A 14,990-nucleotide genomic window follows, 5' to 3' on the forward strand; every position below is an offset into this window, starting at 1 on the left:
ACTTAACGTGAGCTTTATCTAGGAATGCTGATCTCTTCATCAATTTTATCTGGAATGCTGTGTTTCCTTTAATTATACATACATCAGGTTTGAGAGTTTTTTGTTTTTAATTAAATAAAAGAAAGTCATCTTTAATTATATCTGACCATCATTTCTGTTCCAAGTGTTTGATTTACTTTCCATGGAATATTTATCATTCCTTTGCTGGGTTCCCAGTATCTGTCTTTCACATTCATTACCTCAAAATGTTCGTTCTCATTTTTAGCCTTGTCTTTTTTTGGTGATAACTTCCCAGGTTTGTCCTCCACAGATAAATTTCATTATCTGTAATATTAAATTCAACTCCTTCTAATCTATTGCCTTCAAAGTGGAATGTCAGTTCTGCTACTGCACTTTGGTGTCCAGGCATCCTTCCTTATGTTACCTATTCCCCTTTTCAACTTGTTGCCCTTTCAGCTGAGCTGGTTGTCTCCTTATGGGCTGTCTTTCCTATTTTACTGGGGCCATATCTTTTTACATGTTATTAAGTATGCCCAATGCTTTTTGTTTTCATTTTCCTCCTGGTTCTTTTCACAGTCACAGGGAAGCGCTTCCTTCAATGCTTCAGATTATTCTCCTTCCCTTTGTTCTGCAGTATTTTTTTCAGGGAGCTCTTGTTTTCCCCATGTTCACACTTTCTCGACAAAGAAAGCACAATCAACTCATGCTTAGTTCCTGCCAACAAGCAAAGAGGTATAGATTGCCCTTGATCCTATTTTCTGACCATAGCTGTTACTGGAATCCCCTCCCAAAATGATATACAAGACCTAAGCAATTCCCAGTGCCCAAGAGGCTTCATCTAGTGCAGTTCTACCAGAAAAAGAAGGGACTTATATTCTCAATGACTAAATCTCTGAAACACTGAACAGGTGGAATTTTTGAAATTCCATGCTTTGGCCTCCTACTACCTACATCCTACCTTTTCCTGCACTGAAGACCTATTCTGACCTCTCACTTCTTTAAAGGCTTGTCTTTATTATAAGTCAGTGCCATACGACTTACCACTTTTTCTATAATTATTTCATTTTTTTCTCCAACTCCCTATCAAGTTATTCAAGGCCGATGACATTTAAGACTTCTTTGTAACAGCACAGACGTAAAATAAATATTTGTCAACTGACAGAAATGTAGTTTCAGAGAACTTCATAAAGTATCCAAACACTTTCACTAAGGTGACATTTTGCGCAAGAGATACGCTTTAGGCAGCCACATTCCCTCTATGCAGGGTCTAAAAATACTCAACGTTCCAGTTTCTTTTTCTGGGGCTGTTGGAAGCAATCAGTTTACTTATAAGTAAAAAAAAAAAAAAAAAAAAACGGCTCTACGTTAAAAAAAAAAAAAAGATTCAATCAGTTCTGTTGGTTTAAAAAAGCTTGCTAACTCAAGAAGCTAAAATAGCATATAACATAATTAAGAACATATTCTTTTGGGTGGAGATAGTCTAATGAAAGTGTTATAAGAAAACACTATATCCCAAACCTGCAAGGCTCCAAAACCCAAACATGACTTTGTTTCACTGAGTTCTACTGTATTACACTTATCCCCTCACTTCCGTTTAATAGTTATTAACTTATTTTTAATACAACTCACATTATCAACAATGAGAGTAAAACAGCCTACTTACCCCACCCATTGTAATTCCATGAATAAGTGCAACATATGGTTTCTGACAAGAATCTAAAAGAAATAGAGCTATAATTAGTTGCAATGTTTAAAATACACTCACTTTTCCCAAAAATCACATTACATGAATTTTGAGTATTTTCCCCAGTAAATTTTTGCAAGAAATACCAAAACTAAATGTATGGCTTATAAAATATGTTCTTTTTTAAATGTCAATCCATACACAATCCCGATCACCTATTCATTATCAGTTAACAACTTAACACTCCAATTTGAAATGAATGAAAGTCTTGTATAACTCAGCTATTGAGAAATACAACTAACATTTGCTTTATAAGCCACTGATGTTTATGTACACAGCTGTATTTTAAAGAACATAATTTGTTTTCTATATATCTAAAGAAGTATCTGAATACAAAGCGAAGTGCAGCATACAGGAAGAAGCATGGACGGGGAATCAGAAGACCCAGATTCTAGCCTCAGCTTTGTCATTAACTGGCAACTCAACTTTATTCAATAATGTATACTGGCGTTAAATATTTATATATACTGGTAATTCAATATATATACTGGCATTAGATATATAGATATTTATGTGTGTGTTATATGTGTACGTATACATATATGTATATCTGTTATATGTATGTCACACGTGTCTATCATACGTTATACAGATAAGTTTCCTCATCTATTAAATGACCAGACTTAATATATAACCTCAGAAGTCCTTTCCAGCTCAAAAATTTTTGTAAACTTTTACTCTGTTCCTTTCCCGTTCTTGTTTTTCCTCTAAGCGGGGCAATTGCCCACAACACAAAACCATAAATCACTGAGCTTCTGTTACAGCTTGTTGCCACTATTACTTGCTTAGGGTAGACCAATATAAAACTGCAGTTTTGATCCATCTAGCAATTCTGTAAATATTCCCAATTTGCCAAATGAGCCACCAAAGCACAACTCTAATTTCACATTCACAAGGATTTCCATAGCCCTCAATTCTGAACTATAATTCCCTAGAAACTATGGAAAGTTCTCTATTGACTGGGATGGAGATACATACATACACACACACACACACCATTCCAGCTATAAATACATATATTTCAGACATAAAATAGAAGCTAATAATGCAGAACATAAATCTTTCAAATTCCTTACTGACTAAAATATGACATTACAACGTACAGAAATTATACGTTGAAGACTTTCTCTCTGTATGTTAACATTTTACCAAAGTCTCTTTTCAAACTGCTTAGAGGTTTTTTCCCACCTCCCTTTATCTAGTATAGAACTGCACTAATATAGTAGCCAAATGTAACTATTTAGATGAAAATTAACTCAAATAAAATTTAAAATTCAGTTTCTTGAACACACTAGCCCCATTTCAAGGGCTCATTAGCCACATGTGGCTAACGGCTCTTATACTGAACAGTAGACATACAGAATATTTTCATCATTGCAGAAAATCCTATTGGACAGTGCTGATACAAATTTTCAGAATAAAGAAAACAGTCTATGTAAATTTCATATGTAGAATTCTAGACCTAAAGAAGTGAAAGATACCCATTCAATTTGGCTTAATGAGCTAAAGTGGGAAACAGCCTCTTTTCCCCACTCCTACTTCAAAGACAGAAATTCTGGAAAATTTTTTTTTTCTTTTTTTTTTTTTTTTGTGAGGAAGATTAGCCCTGAGCTAACAACTGTTGCCAATCCTCTTCTTTTTTTGCTGAGGAAGCTTGGCCTTGGCCTAACATCCATGCCCATCCTCCTCTAGTTTATATGGGATGCCGCCACAGCATGATTTGACAAGTGGTGTATAGGTCCGCACCCGGGATGCGAACCTGCAAACCCCAGGGTGCTGAAGCGGAGGGTGCAAACTTAACCACTATGCCACTGGGCCAGCCCCCCCAATTTTTTTTAATGTACATCCAAGTTCAAAGCCAAACAAGGGAAATCTCCAGGTGCCAGAAACAAATAAGAAACTCCAAGTCAATAGCTGAATGGAAGCTACAGCCAAAGATTATGAGTGAGTTTGTGTATCTTTTTCAGTCATGAACAACAACAAAAAAGCCATGCATATCTTATGCAATGAGCTATCTACATAAAGCCTCATGTTAGCAAGAGCTATTCAATTTGTAAAACATGACTAGAAAACTCCACCTGCTGATCCAGGAACTCAATAAGGTCCTGCCCAGGAGAGGAGAGAAAAAGCCAGAGAAAAGTAGATGCTCAAGCACTAGACACCAACCACCACCACTACCACTAAACAAACAAAACAAAACATGCCTAACAAACTCGGAACAGAAGTAATGTCCATAATTTGGTAAAAAGGGTCTACAAAAAGATTATGCTAAAGAACAAAATTTTAAAAGCTTTCCCATGGATATCAGAAATAAGACAACACTACATTCAACATTATAATAGAGGTCCTAGGCAAAATATAACAAAAAAGTCATAAATATTTAAGGATTGGAAAGAGATGGAAAAAATTATGTGCAGATGGTAGAATTGCCTATGTAGAAAAGCCAAGAGAATCTTCAGAAATATCATTAAACTTAATAAATCTCAGCAGGGTTGCTGGATATAAGAACAAAATATTAAAATCAAAAGCATTTGGGGAGGTGGGAGAAATGGGGGAATTGGTTTTTGGTTTTGTTAAATATCTTTAAAAAAAAAAAGCACTGACCTAATATTAGTGCTACATTAATATGCAGGTGTATTTTCCCAGTTTTGTCCTGATGACAGTAATTATTTCAGAACCTTGCTAATTCTCACTTCCTTATCAGTCTTTCCAATAATTCTCACAGGAAAAATGGTAGTTTTGTCCTTCTTTTCAACAGAGATTTAGAAGCCAAGAACTAAAGTGAATTCTCACCTGACAAAGAGTTTATTCCATTTTTCAAGATATACTGCAGGATGTTTATTAGTAGATTATGAAGTATTTATTGCCAGTAATTAAAACTAAACTGTTCCTTTTTTTTTTTTTTCCCTCAGTGAGGAGATCAGCCCTGTGCTAACATCTGCCAATCCTCCTCTTTATTTGCTGAGGAAGACTGGCCCTGGGCTAACATCCATGCCCATCTTCCTCCACTTTATATGGGACGCCGACACAGCACGGTTTGCCAAGCAGTGCATCGGTGCATGCCGGGATCCAAACCGGTGAACCCCGGGCCGCCGCAGTGGAGCACACGCACTTAACTGCTTGCGCCACCGGGCCGGCCCCTAAACTGTTCCTGTTTTAATAAATGCACAAAGTTATAGATACAATACTATTACTTTTTATTGTTTATCTGCTCTTCCTTTAATCTAAGATTTCCTTTACTGATGTGCTAAGGCATTTACCTTAAGGCTGATACAAAACAAACCAGTTTGTTTTTTTTTTACTAAGAAGACTAGGGGAAAGCATTGGAAGTCACTATAAAAAGATTCTTAAGGGGGCCAGCCTGGTGGCACAAGCAGTTAAGTGCGCGTGCTCCACTGCGGCGGCCCGGGGTTCGCTGGTTTGGAACCCGGGCGCACTGACACACTGCTTGTCAAGCCATGCTGTGGCGGCGTCCCATATAAAGTAGAGGAAGATGGACACAGATGTTACCTCAGGGCCAATCTTCCTCAGAAAAAAGAAAAGGAAGATTGGCACCAGATGTTAGCTCAGGGCTGATCTTCCTCACACACACAAAAAAGATCCCTAAGGCAACACTGCAAAGACCCAGGAATGTTTGTGTACTGCTGGTAGAAATAAGTGTAAACCGACTTTTAAAAGATAAGAAGGTAATCTGCAAAACGGAGAGCCTTAAAAATAGTCATACTCTTGACCCTAAAAATTTCACTTACAATTTTTATCCTAAAGAACTAATTATGAATGTACATGATGTGATAGCTACAAGACTGTCCAAACACGGGGGATTGGTTTTAAAAACTGTGCAGGGGCCAGCCCAGTGGCATAGTGGTTAAGTTCATGTGTTCTGCTTTGGCAGCCTGGGTTCACGGGTTCTGATCCTGGGCACGGACCTACACACCGCTCATCAAGCAATGCTGTGGAGATGTCCCACATAACAAAATAGAGGAAGACTGGCACAGATGTTAGCTTAGGGACAATCTTCCTCAAGCAAAAAGAGGAAGATCAGCAATAGATGTTAGCTCAAGGTCAATCTTCCTCACCCCCAAAAAAAAAAAAAAAAAAAAAAAAAAACCAACACAAAACTGTCCAAACAACAAAACACTTTTATGCCATTAAAAATTATATTGTAGAAGAATATATAATTACAAGGAAAAATGGGAGAGAAGTCATTTACAAAATAGTATGCACAACATGATCACAATTTATAGACAGATATATGTATAGATATAGATTAAATTAGATAGATGCAAAAACTAGAAATACATCAACCAATATTAATAAATTACCAAAATATGAATGTTGAAATCTCTGGATGGTAAAATTATGAAGTGTATATTCTTCTGTGTTCTAAAGAGTATTTTCCAAATTCCTACAACGTACATGTACTACCTTTGTAATGAAAAAAAGTTCTTTATTAAGAGAAAATAAGCTCTAAATACGTATTGAATGAATGAATTCAATTTATTTTCTTATATACTTCTCCTGCTTAGAGGTGATGGAGTTCAGGGCAGGCTGCCCCAAGATGTGCCACTCTCATATGCAGATTATTTTGAGCTGAAGACAATAAAGACTCAGAAGACTCTGAAAGAAACTTTGACCTTCCCCTCAACTAACTGTCAAAAAAGATTTAAGATAGAAGGCCTGTCCCCAGGACAGGCCATCACCATAGATAACGCTGGGTCCGGATAGACTGGGAGGGTCCTTGCTAAGCCCATTCTTATCCAAGTTCTGTTTACCAAACATTTACATTTCTAAGGGAAATCTCCATTTGTAAAGGACTCTCCTTCACTGTACTGGAAAGAGGGGGGATGATCTCATCTCTAGAAACTTGTCAATGTAGAAGGCAAGGCCTTAAATCCACATAATAAACTTACTCTTGTTTACTGTGCTTTTCTGGTAATCTCCCAAAGCTGACTCCCCCCACCCCCAACATCCTCCTTTGTCTTCACCTGAATATGCTATTTAAGAAGAGAACCTCCGCCATTTTGTCGAGTTACCCAATTTCCTAGGTCTTTCCCACATATACATGTTGTAAAGCTTTGTTTGATTTTTCTCCTGTTACTCTGTCTCATGTCGATTTAATTCATATCCCAGCCAGAAGGACCCAGAGTGGGTAGAGGATAGTCTTCCTTCCCTTCAGAGGACTCTCTATATATGGAAAGTTGTAATTTGGGAAGGAAAAGCTTTAGGTATAACTCAAACCCAGTGTCACTGAGACTTGAACAAGAACACCAAGAACTGTCTCAAAATGTCATCACATACATACACATGAAAATTAAGCATGTCACAATAGAAAAAAAAGAAAAACCTTAAGCTAAGGATGGCTAACCTGAGTCCTCAGTGACATTACAGAGCTGCCACACCAGCCCAGGACTACCAATCTCTGGACTTACTGAGCAAATACAACTTTTATCTGTTTAAGCCATTGTTAGTTAGGTATTCTGTTACTTGCAGCTAAATTCCTTCTTAACTACATATGCAGTAAAAGTATAAATAAACAACAGATTAGAAAGATGTAAGATTAACAGTTCTTATCTCTGGATGATAGGTTTATCAGCAATTTTTATCTCTTCTCCTTTTTGTAGTTTCCAAATTTGGTTTCATGAACATATAATAATTGTGTCAACAGAAAAGCTATTTTCAAAAAAATGCACTTCTAAATTATAATCTTTCTTAATAAGAATATCATGAAACAGAAGATAAAATAATATAGCAAAGGTCTCTCAGTAAGTGTGAGATAACTGTTGCACAGTTCAGATGTCCTATGTTAAATATACAGAAATTTAGTAGAAAAATTGGTCAAGCCATATAATTAGCCTACCTATGCCTTAGAAAGACATGCCTGAACAAACCCTACTTTATAAATAATGAATTAATGGGTAATGAAATCACTTTTCCTTACACTTTATGGTACGCCGGACGCTCAGGAAAAAAAAATTCTATATGCCAGAAACAGTCAATAGAAAACGTAATAGGAAAATAACCATTAACTGTAGTCATAAAAAAAAATAAACTACCTAAGAATAAAACTTTAAAAAAAAAAAAAAAGAAGCAAGATCTTTATGGGGATAATTACAAAACATTATGAAAGGACACGCAAGTCAATCTGACGAAAATGTTCTAAAACTGGTTTATGGTGATGGCTACACAACTTGACTAAAAATCATTGAACTATATACTTGAAATGGGTGAATTTTACGGTATGTAAACTATAATTCCATAAGTTTTTTTCTTTAAGTCTACATGAATAAACAGAGATATGCCACATTCGTAGATGAGAAGACTCAATAGAAAAGATGTCAATTCCCCCCAAATTGATCTATAATTCATTGTCATTCCAATCAAAATCTCAATAGAAGCTTTTGTGGAACCAGACAAAATAATTCTAAAATTCATATGGAAGATCAAAAGTCCAAGAGTAGCCAAGACAACTGTAAAAGAAAACAAGGGCAACTTGTCCTACCAGGTAGAGACATATCTTAAAGCTATAATAATTTTGACACTGAAGTTTTAACATAAATACTAGAGACAAATAGACCAATGAACCAAGTAGCCCAGAAACAGACCTAGTCACATACAAGAACTTGATATATGACAGAGGTATCATTAAAATCAGTGAAGAAGGCATGGACTTTTCAATAAAAGACATTGCAACATTTGGCTTTCTTGCTGGAAAATACAAGTTAGATGATGTCACATGCAAAAAAATTCCAAGTACATTAAAGAATTAGAGTATAAAGAAACAAAATATTCAAACTATTAAAATATAAGCTTAATAACCTCAGTGTTATTAAGCAGGGTTTTTTTAATGCAAAAATCAGAAATCATAAAGGGAAAAGAATGGAAACATTTCATCTCATCAAATAAAAACTTGTCTGATTGGATAAAGAAGATGTGGTATATATATACCATGGGCTACTACTCAGCCATAAAAAAAGACAAAATCGTCCCATTCCCAACAACAGGGATGGACCTGGAGGGTATTATGTTAAGCGAAATAAGTCAGAAAGAGAAAGACAAACACCGCGTGATTTCGCTCATACGTGGAAGATAAACCAAGACACAGACAGATAGAACTGTTTGGTGGTTACCAGGGGCAAGGGGGGTGGGGGTAGGCACAAGGGGTGGAGGGATGCATTTATATGGTGACTGACAAACAATAATGTACAACAAAAATTTCACAATAAAAAACAACTTGTATGTATCAGAAGATAACAAATTAGCAGACTGAGAGAAGTGTCCTTGTAATATGTATAATCTACAAAAGTGAAGAATCCAGAATACATAAAGACCTACAACATCAGTAACAAAGAGACAAATAATCCAATAAAAAGATGAAAAAGATAAAACTGAAAAGAAAATCTAATCTAAACGATTAACACAAGAAAACACCTTCTACTTAAAGCCACAATAATATGTTAAATATGCAAAGTTTAAAAACAAAAAATGATGAAAAGACATGCAGAAAGTAAAGTCTTGTACTTTAGAGAAAAATTTGGAAACAAATTGAAAATGTATAAACTCTATGATCCACCCATTCTGCTTCTATTATTTCTAGAGAAACTTTTGCACATGGGCATTAAGAGGGCATATATAAGGGTGCAACAATCTGTGTTAGCAAAAATTTTAAATAACCTATTCATTAACATAGAATAGATAAGTAATGCGGGGTATATTCATAATACTGAATAATGTGGAACAGTTACATTCCATGTTATTAAAAACAACTTATGGAATGGTATATATGGTAAGAGTATTCATGTAAACTTCAAAAACACAAGGTAATACTATTTTTGCTCATAAATATGTAGTAAAAATATAAAATATGACCTAGTAGGATACACTCTACAAGTTAATGACAATGGTTGCTTCTGGGTTGCACTGAGGAACGGTAATTTTAAAACTTGTAGTATTATATTTCTTTTAAATAAATTTTTAAAACATCGAGCAAAAACAAAATATTGGTGTCTATTCACTCTGGGCTGGTGGCTACACAAGTATGTATTATATTATTCCCTGTTATCTAACATCTGAAACACATGCTTGCTAAAAGTACTGCTTCATGGGGCCGGCCCCATGGCTTAGCCGTTAAGTGCTCGGGCTCCGCTGCTGGCGGCCCGGGTTTGGATCCCGGGCGTGCATCGACACACCGCTTCCCTGGCCATGCTGAGGCTGCGTCCCACATACAGCAACTAGAAGGATGTGCAGCTATGACATACAACTATCTACTGGGGCTTTGGGGGAACAAAGGAGGAGGACTGGCGATAGATGTTAGCTCAGAGCCGGTCTTCCTCAGCAAAACGAGGAGGATTAGCACGGATGTTAGCTCAGGGCTGATCTTCCTCACAAAAAAAAAAAAAAAAGTACTGCTTCACTTCCAGGGAAACCTGGAACAGCAATTATAAAGAAATTTTCATCTCAGAGTTCCTCAAAAATTAGGAAATGATACTTCACTTTATAGAGAAAACTGGGACCCAAGTCTTATGTTTTCCAAGAAAGCTAGCCATATCATCAGAATCCATGTTTTCATATTGATTGTATGACAAGCAGTAGTTAAGTATAGCCTACTAATATTAAAGTGTGAATTGTTCTGGAATGAGCAGTCAGAATAGTTTAATCAACTTTATTTATGCCTGACACAAAGTATATAAAAGAATAAATAAGAAGGCCTCTTGACTACATTTTTAAAAATTCATACTATGTAGCTTATATCTTTTTTTTTTTTTTTGTGAGGAAGATCAGCCCTGAGCTAACATCCATGCTAATATTCCTCTTTTTGCTGAGGAAGACCGGCTCTGAGCTAACATCTATTGCCAATCCCCCTCCTTTTTTTCTCCCAAAGCCCCAGTAGATAGTTGTCATAGTTGCACATTCTAGTTGCTGTACGTGGGACGCGGTCTCAGCATGGCCGGACAAGCGGTGCGTCGGTGCGCGCCCGGGATCCAAACCCTGGCCGCCAGTAGCGGAGCGCACACACTTAACCGCTAAGCCACGGGGCCGGCCCATGTAGCTTATATCTTGATTCCATATTCAAAGCCCTCAGGAGAGCAGACATACCAATAGCATTGTTCAGCATATATTCTTCTCTGAAGAAATCTTGAAATATCTTCTGGTTTGTCTTTCCAGTTTCTGAGATCACTACAAAAAAAAAAGAAAAAGAAAAGAAAAGGAAGAAAAGACAGGATTACAAATCAAAAGAAGTGTTTTCCATTCAATACACGCAAATAGAATAAATTTAACATGTTGTGACATTAAGTACCAGGGGGAAATTCTAGAATGATTTATTAAAGTTTTGAAGTTGCCCATGCCACATATATATTATACTTAGCCCCAGATCCATAGTCCAATGTCAAAACCTCTGGGCAAAAATCTTATTAAGAACTTCTTACAAAGTGTTACACTTAAATTAGAAGTTATATATTGCTACAGAAAGCATTTTCTTTTGACTGTTTTTTGCAGCACCTGAGTAAACATTTGCTGGATATATATATCCTTTGGTAACATATCTTAACACAAAGTACATTATACATACACACACACAGAAATATATGCACATGAGTTCACACACACACAGTTCTATAGTATCTTCCATCTAATTAAATGTTTCTGCCACATTAATTTCACCATGGAACATTTATTGAGCATCTACTAGGTACTACACACTGTTTTAGGTGCTGCAGATAACAAGACAGCAGTGTAAGACGGCTGCCCTGAAGTTCAAACTAACAAGACAGACTATTAAAATATACTTCCTGTGCTATGCCCACTATAAGGTTGAGATGCTGCAGGAATGGAAGCAGGAGAGATGTAATTAAAAGAAGGCTTCCTAGAAGAGATAATCTGAGCCAAGTTCAAACAATAGGTAGGGATTTCCTAGAAAACGACAGGAGGAAAAGTTCCAACTAGAGGAAGGAATACCTACAAAGGCACACAGGCAAGAAAGAATAAAACAAGAAATAAGCAGTTTTAAAAGACTAAAGGAGAATGATAAAAGGTGAGGATAGGGGGCTGGCCCGGTGGCGCAAGCAGTTAAGTGCGTGCACTCCAATGCAGCAGCCTGGGGTTCACCGGTTCGGATCCCGGGCGCACACCAACGCACCACTTGTCAAGCCATGCTGTGGCAGCGTCCCACATAAAGTGGAGGAAGATGGGCATGGATGTTAGCGCAGGGCCAGTCTTCCTCAGCAAAAAGAGGAGGATTGGCAGATGTTAGCACAGGGCTGATCTTCCTCACAAAAGAAAAAGAAATTGAAAAAAAATGAATGTCAAGGATAGAGAGGTAAATGAGATTGCAATATCTTTACTTATTAATAATATCAATGGAAATATAACTTCTGAAAGATGTTGCTACAGCATACTACTGCCTGGCTTAATAAACAGGTGCTCAGTAAACATCTAACAATAAATACTATCAAATGCTTTCATTTCTATTGCAATTTCCTATTATCCAGAGTTCACATCTACTGTACTCCTACTCGAGTCAATGTCAAGACTGCTATCAAACCTTTCTCTTCCATATACTGCAAGCTCATATGCCTTTCCTGTCCTTAAGTCCTATGACAATTATATACTAAAATACAAATTAAATGCATAATATATATATTTCTTCTTTTAGGGGAAAGAGTTAAAATTGTTGACTATTTGAATTTCTATACACTAACAACAAATAAGCAGAAAGAGAAATCAAGAATACAATCCCATTTACAATCGCAATAAAAAGAATAAAATACCTAGGAATAAATTTAACCAAGGGGGTGAAAGACCTATACACTGAAAACTATAAGACATTGTTGAAAGAAACTGAAGAAGACATAAAGAAATGGAAAGATATCCCACACCTACGGATAGAAGAATTAACACAGTTAAAATGTCCATATTACCTAAAGCAATCCACAGATTCAATGCAATCCCAATCAGAATCCCAATGACATTTTTCATAGAAATTTACATGGAACAACAATAGACCCCAAATAGCTAAAGCGATCCTAAGAAAAAAGAACAAAACTGGAGGTATCACACTCCTTGATTTCAAAATATACTACAAAGCTATAGTAATCAAAACAGCATGGTATTGGCACAAAAACAGACACACAGATCAATGGAACAGAACTGACAGCCCAGAAATAAACCCACACATCTATGGACAGCTAATTTTTTTTAATTGATGTCATAATAGTTTATAACATTGTGAACTTTTAGTTGTACATTATATTGTTTGTCAGTAACTACATAAATGCATCCTTCACCCCTTGTGCCCACTCCCCAATCCTCTTCCCCCTGGTAACCACCAAACTGTTCTTTCTGTATGGACAGCTAATTTTTGACAAAGGAGCCAAGAATATACAATGGAGAAAGGAAAGTCTCTTCAATAAACAGTGCTGGGAAAACTCGACAGCCACATGCAAAAGAATGAAAGTAGACCAATATATTACACCACACACAGAAATTAACTTGAAATGAATTAAAGACTTGAATGTAAGACCTGAAACCATAAAACTCCTAGAAGAAAACATAGGTAGTATACTCTTTGACACTGGTCTTTGCAGTATCTTTTTGAATATCATGTCTCCTCAGGCAAGGGAAGCAAAAGAAAAAATAAACAAATGGGACTACATGAGACTAAAAAGCTTCTGCACAGCAAAGGAAACCACCAACAAAACAAAAAGACAACCTACCAACTGGGAGAGAAAATATTTGAAAATCATATATCTGATAAGGGGTTAATACCTAAGATATATAAAGAACTCATACAACTCAACAACAAAAAAACAACCTGATCAAAATACAGGCAGAGGATACGAACAGATGTTTTTCCAAAGAAGATATACAGATGGCTAACAGGCACATGAAAAGATGTTCAACATCACTAATTATTACGAAAATGCAAATCAAAACTACAGTGAGATATTACCTCACACTCGTCAGAATGGCTATTATTAAAAAGACAAGAAATAACAAGTGTTGGAGAGGATGTGGAGAAAAAGGAACCCTTGTACACTGCTGGTGGCAATGTAAATAAGTGCAGCCACTTTGGAAAACATTATAAAGATTCTTCAAAAAATTAAAAATAAAAATACCATAAGATCCAGCTATTCCACTTCTGGCTATTTATCCAAAGAACATGAAAACACGAATAAAGATATATGCACCCCTATGTTCACTGCAGCATTATTCACAATAGCCAAGACTTGGAAGTGACCTAAGTAAGTGCCCATCAACAGATGAACGGATAAAGAAGATGTGGTACATACATATACAATGGAATACTACTCAGCCCAAAAAAAGACGAAATGTTGCCATTTGCAACAACATGGACGGACCTTGAGGCTATTATGCTAAGTGAAATAAGTCAGCCAGAGAAAGAAAATTATGATATGACTTCACCCATATGTGGAAGATACACACACACACACACACACACACACACACACACACAGATACAGAAAACAAATGATGGTTACCAAAGGGGAAGGAGGGTATACAGGGAGGGCGAAAGGGGTAAAGGTGCACGTCACATGATGAGAGATGGCAACTAGACATTTAGTAGTGAACACGATGCCATCTATACAGAAGACAAAATATAATGATGTACAGCTGAAATTTATATAATGTTATAAACCAACGTGACTTCAATGAAAAAATAAAATATAAAAAATAAATTGTTGACTATTTATAGATTTTTAAACTAACTCTAGAACTCTGATATAGCTTCCTTCAAAATGTTCCAAATGTTGACCTCTTTTCCTCATTTTTAAAAGAAAGATTTGATATCTAGTTTTGCCATTATGAGGCTTTCACTGACATATGCCCAAAAAAACCCCCCTAGTCTATTGCCTTTTATTCAATCCTTACAGCTGCTTACCAATTTTAAAAGGAAAGGAATGCAAATTGTATTGCCTGTGGAATGAAGCTCTTTTACCTCAAAAATATTCTTAGGTTTCCTTCTAATCTTATTCTAATCAATTAGTTCCATATACACTGAAATTAAATGACATTCATATTATTTAAAAAAATTTTTCAGAGTACCCACTTATTGTCTCAGATTACAATCTTTAAAGAAACTAGGGGCCGGCCCCACGGCCTAGTGGTTAGGTTTGGCACACTCTACTTCAGCGGCCCAGGTTTCGTGGGTTCGGATCCCAGGCGCGGACTTACACCACTGCCAGGCATGCTGTGGTGGCGATGCACATATAAAATAGAGGAAGATTGA

General features: G+C 36.4%; 1 protein-coding gene across 4 annotated transcripts in view; it reads right to left on the minus strand.

The window, feature by feature from the left end:
- Positions 1 to 14,990, minus strand: part of HIBCH (3-hydroxyisobutyryl-CoA hydrolase) — a 97,481-nt gene that overhangs the window by 56,212 nt on the left and 26,279 nt on the right. For all 4 annotated transcript variants that reach the window (XM_087435489.1, XM_004426735.3, XM_087435488.1 and 1 more), the window contains exons 5-6: positions 10,838 to 10,918; positions 1,664 to 1,716 (exon numbers count right to left, since the gene is read on the minus strand). In XM_087435489.1, coding sequence (XP_087291615.1) covers positions 1,664 to 1,716; positions 10,838 to 10,918 — 134 coding nt within the window. The remainder of the gene's footprint in view (positions 1 to 1,663; positions 1,717 to 10,837; positions 10,919 to 14,990) is intronic.

Source organism: Ceratotherium simum, chromosome 9, assembly GCF_057802395.1.
Source record: "Ceratotherium simum simum isolate JZ-2026a chromosome 9, ASM5780239v1, whole genome shotgun sequence".
Taxonomy (NCBI): domain Eukaryota; kingdom Metazoa; phylum Chordata; class Mammalia; order Perissodactyla; family Rhinocerotidae; genus Ceratotherium; species Ceratotherium simum.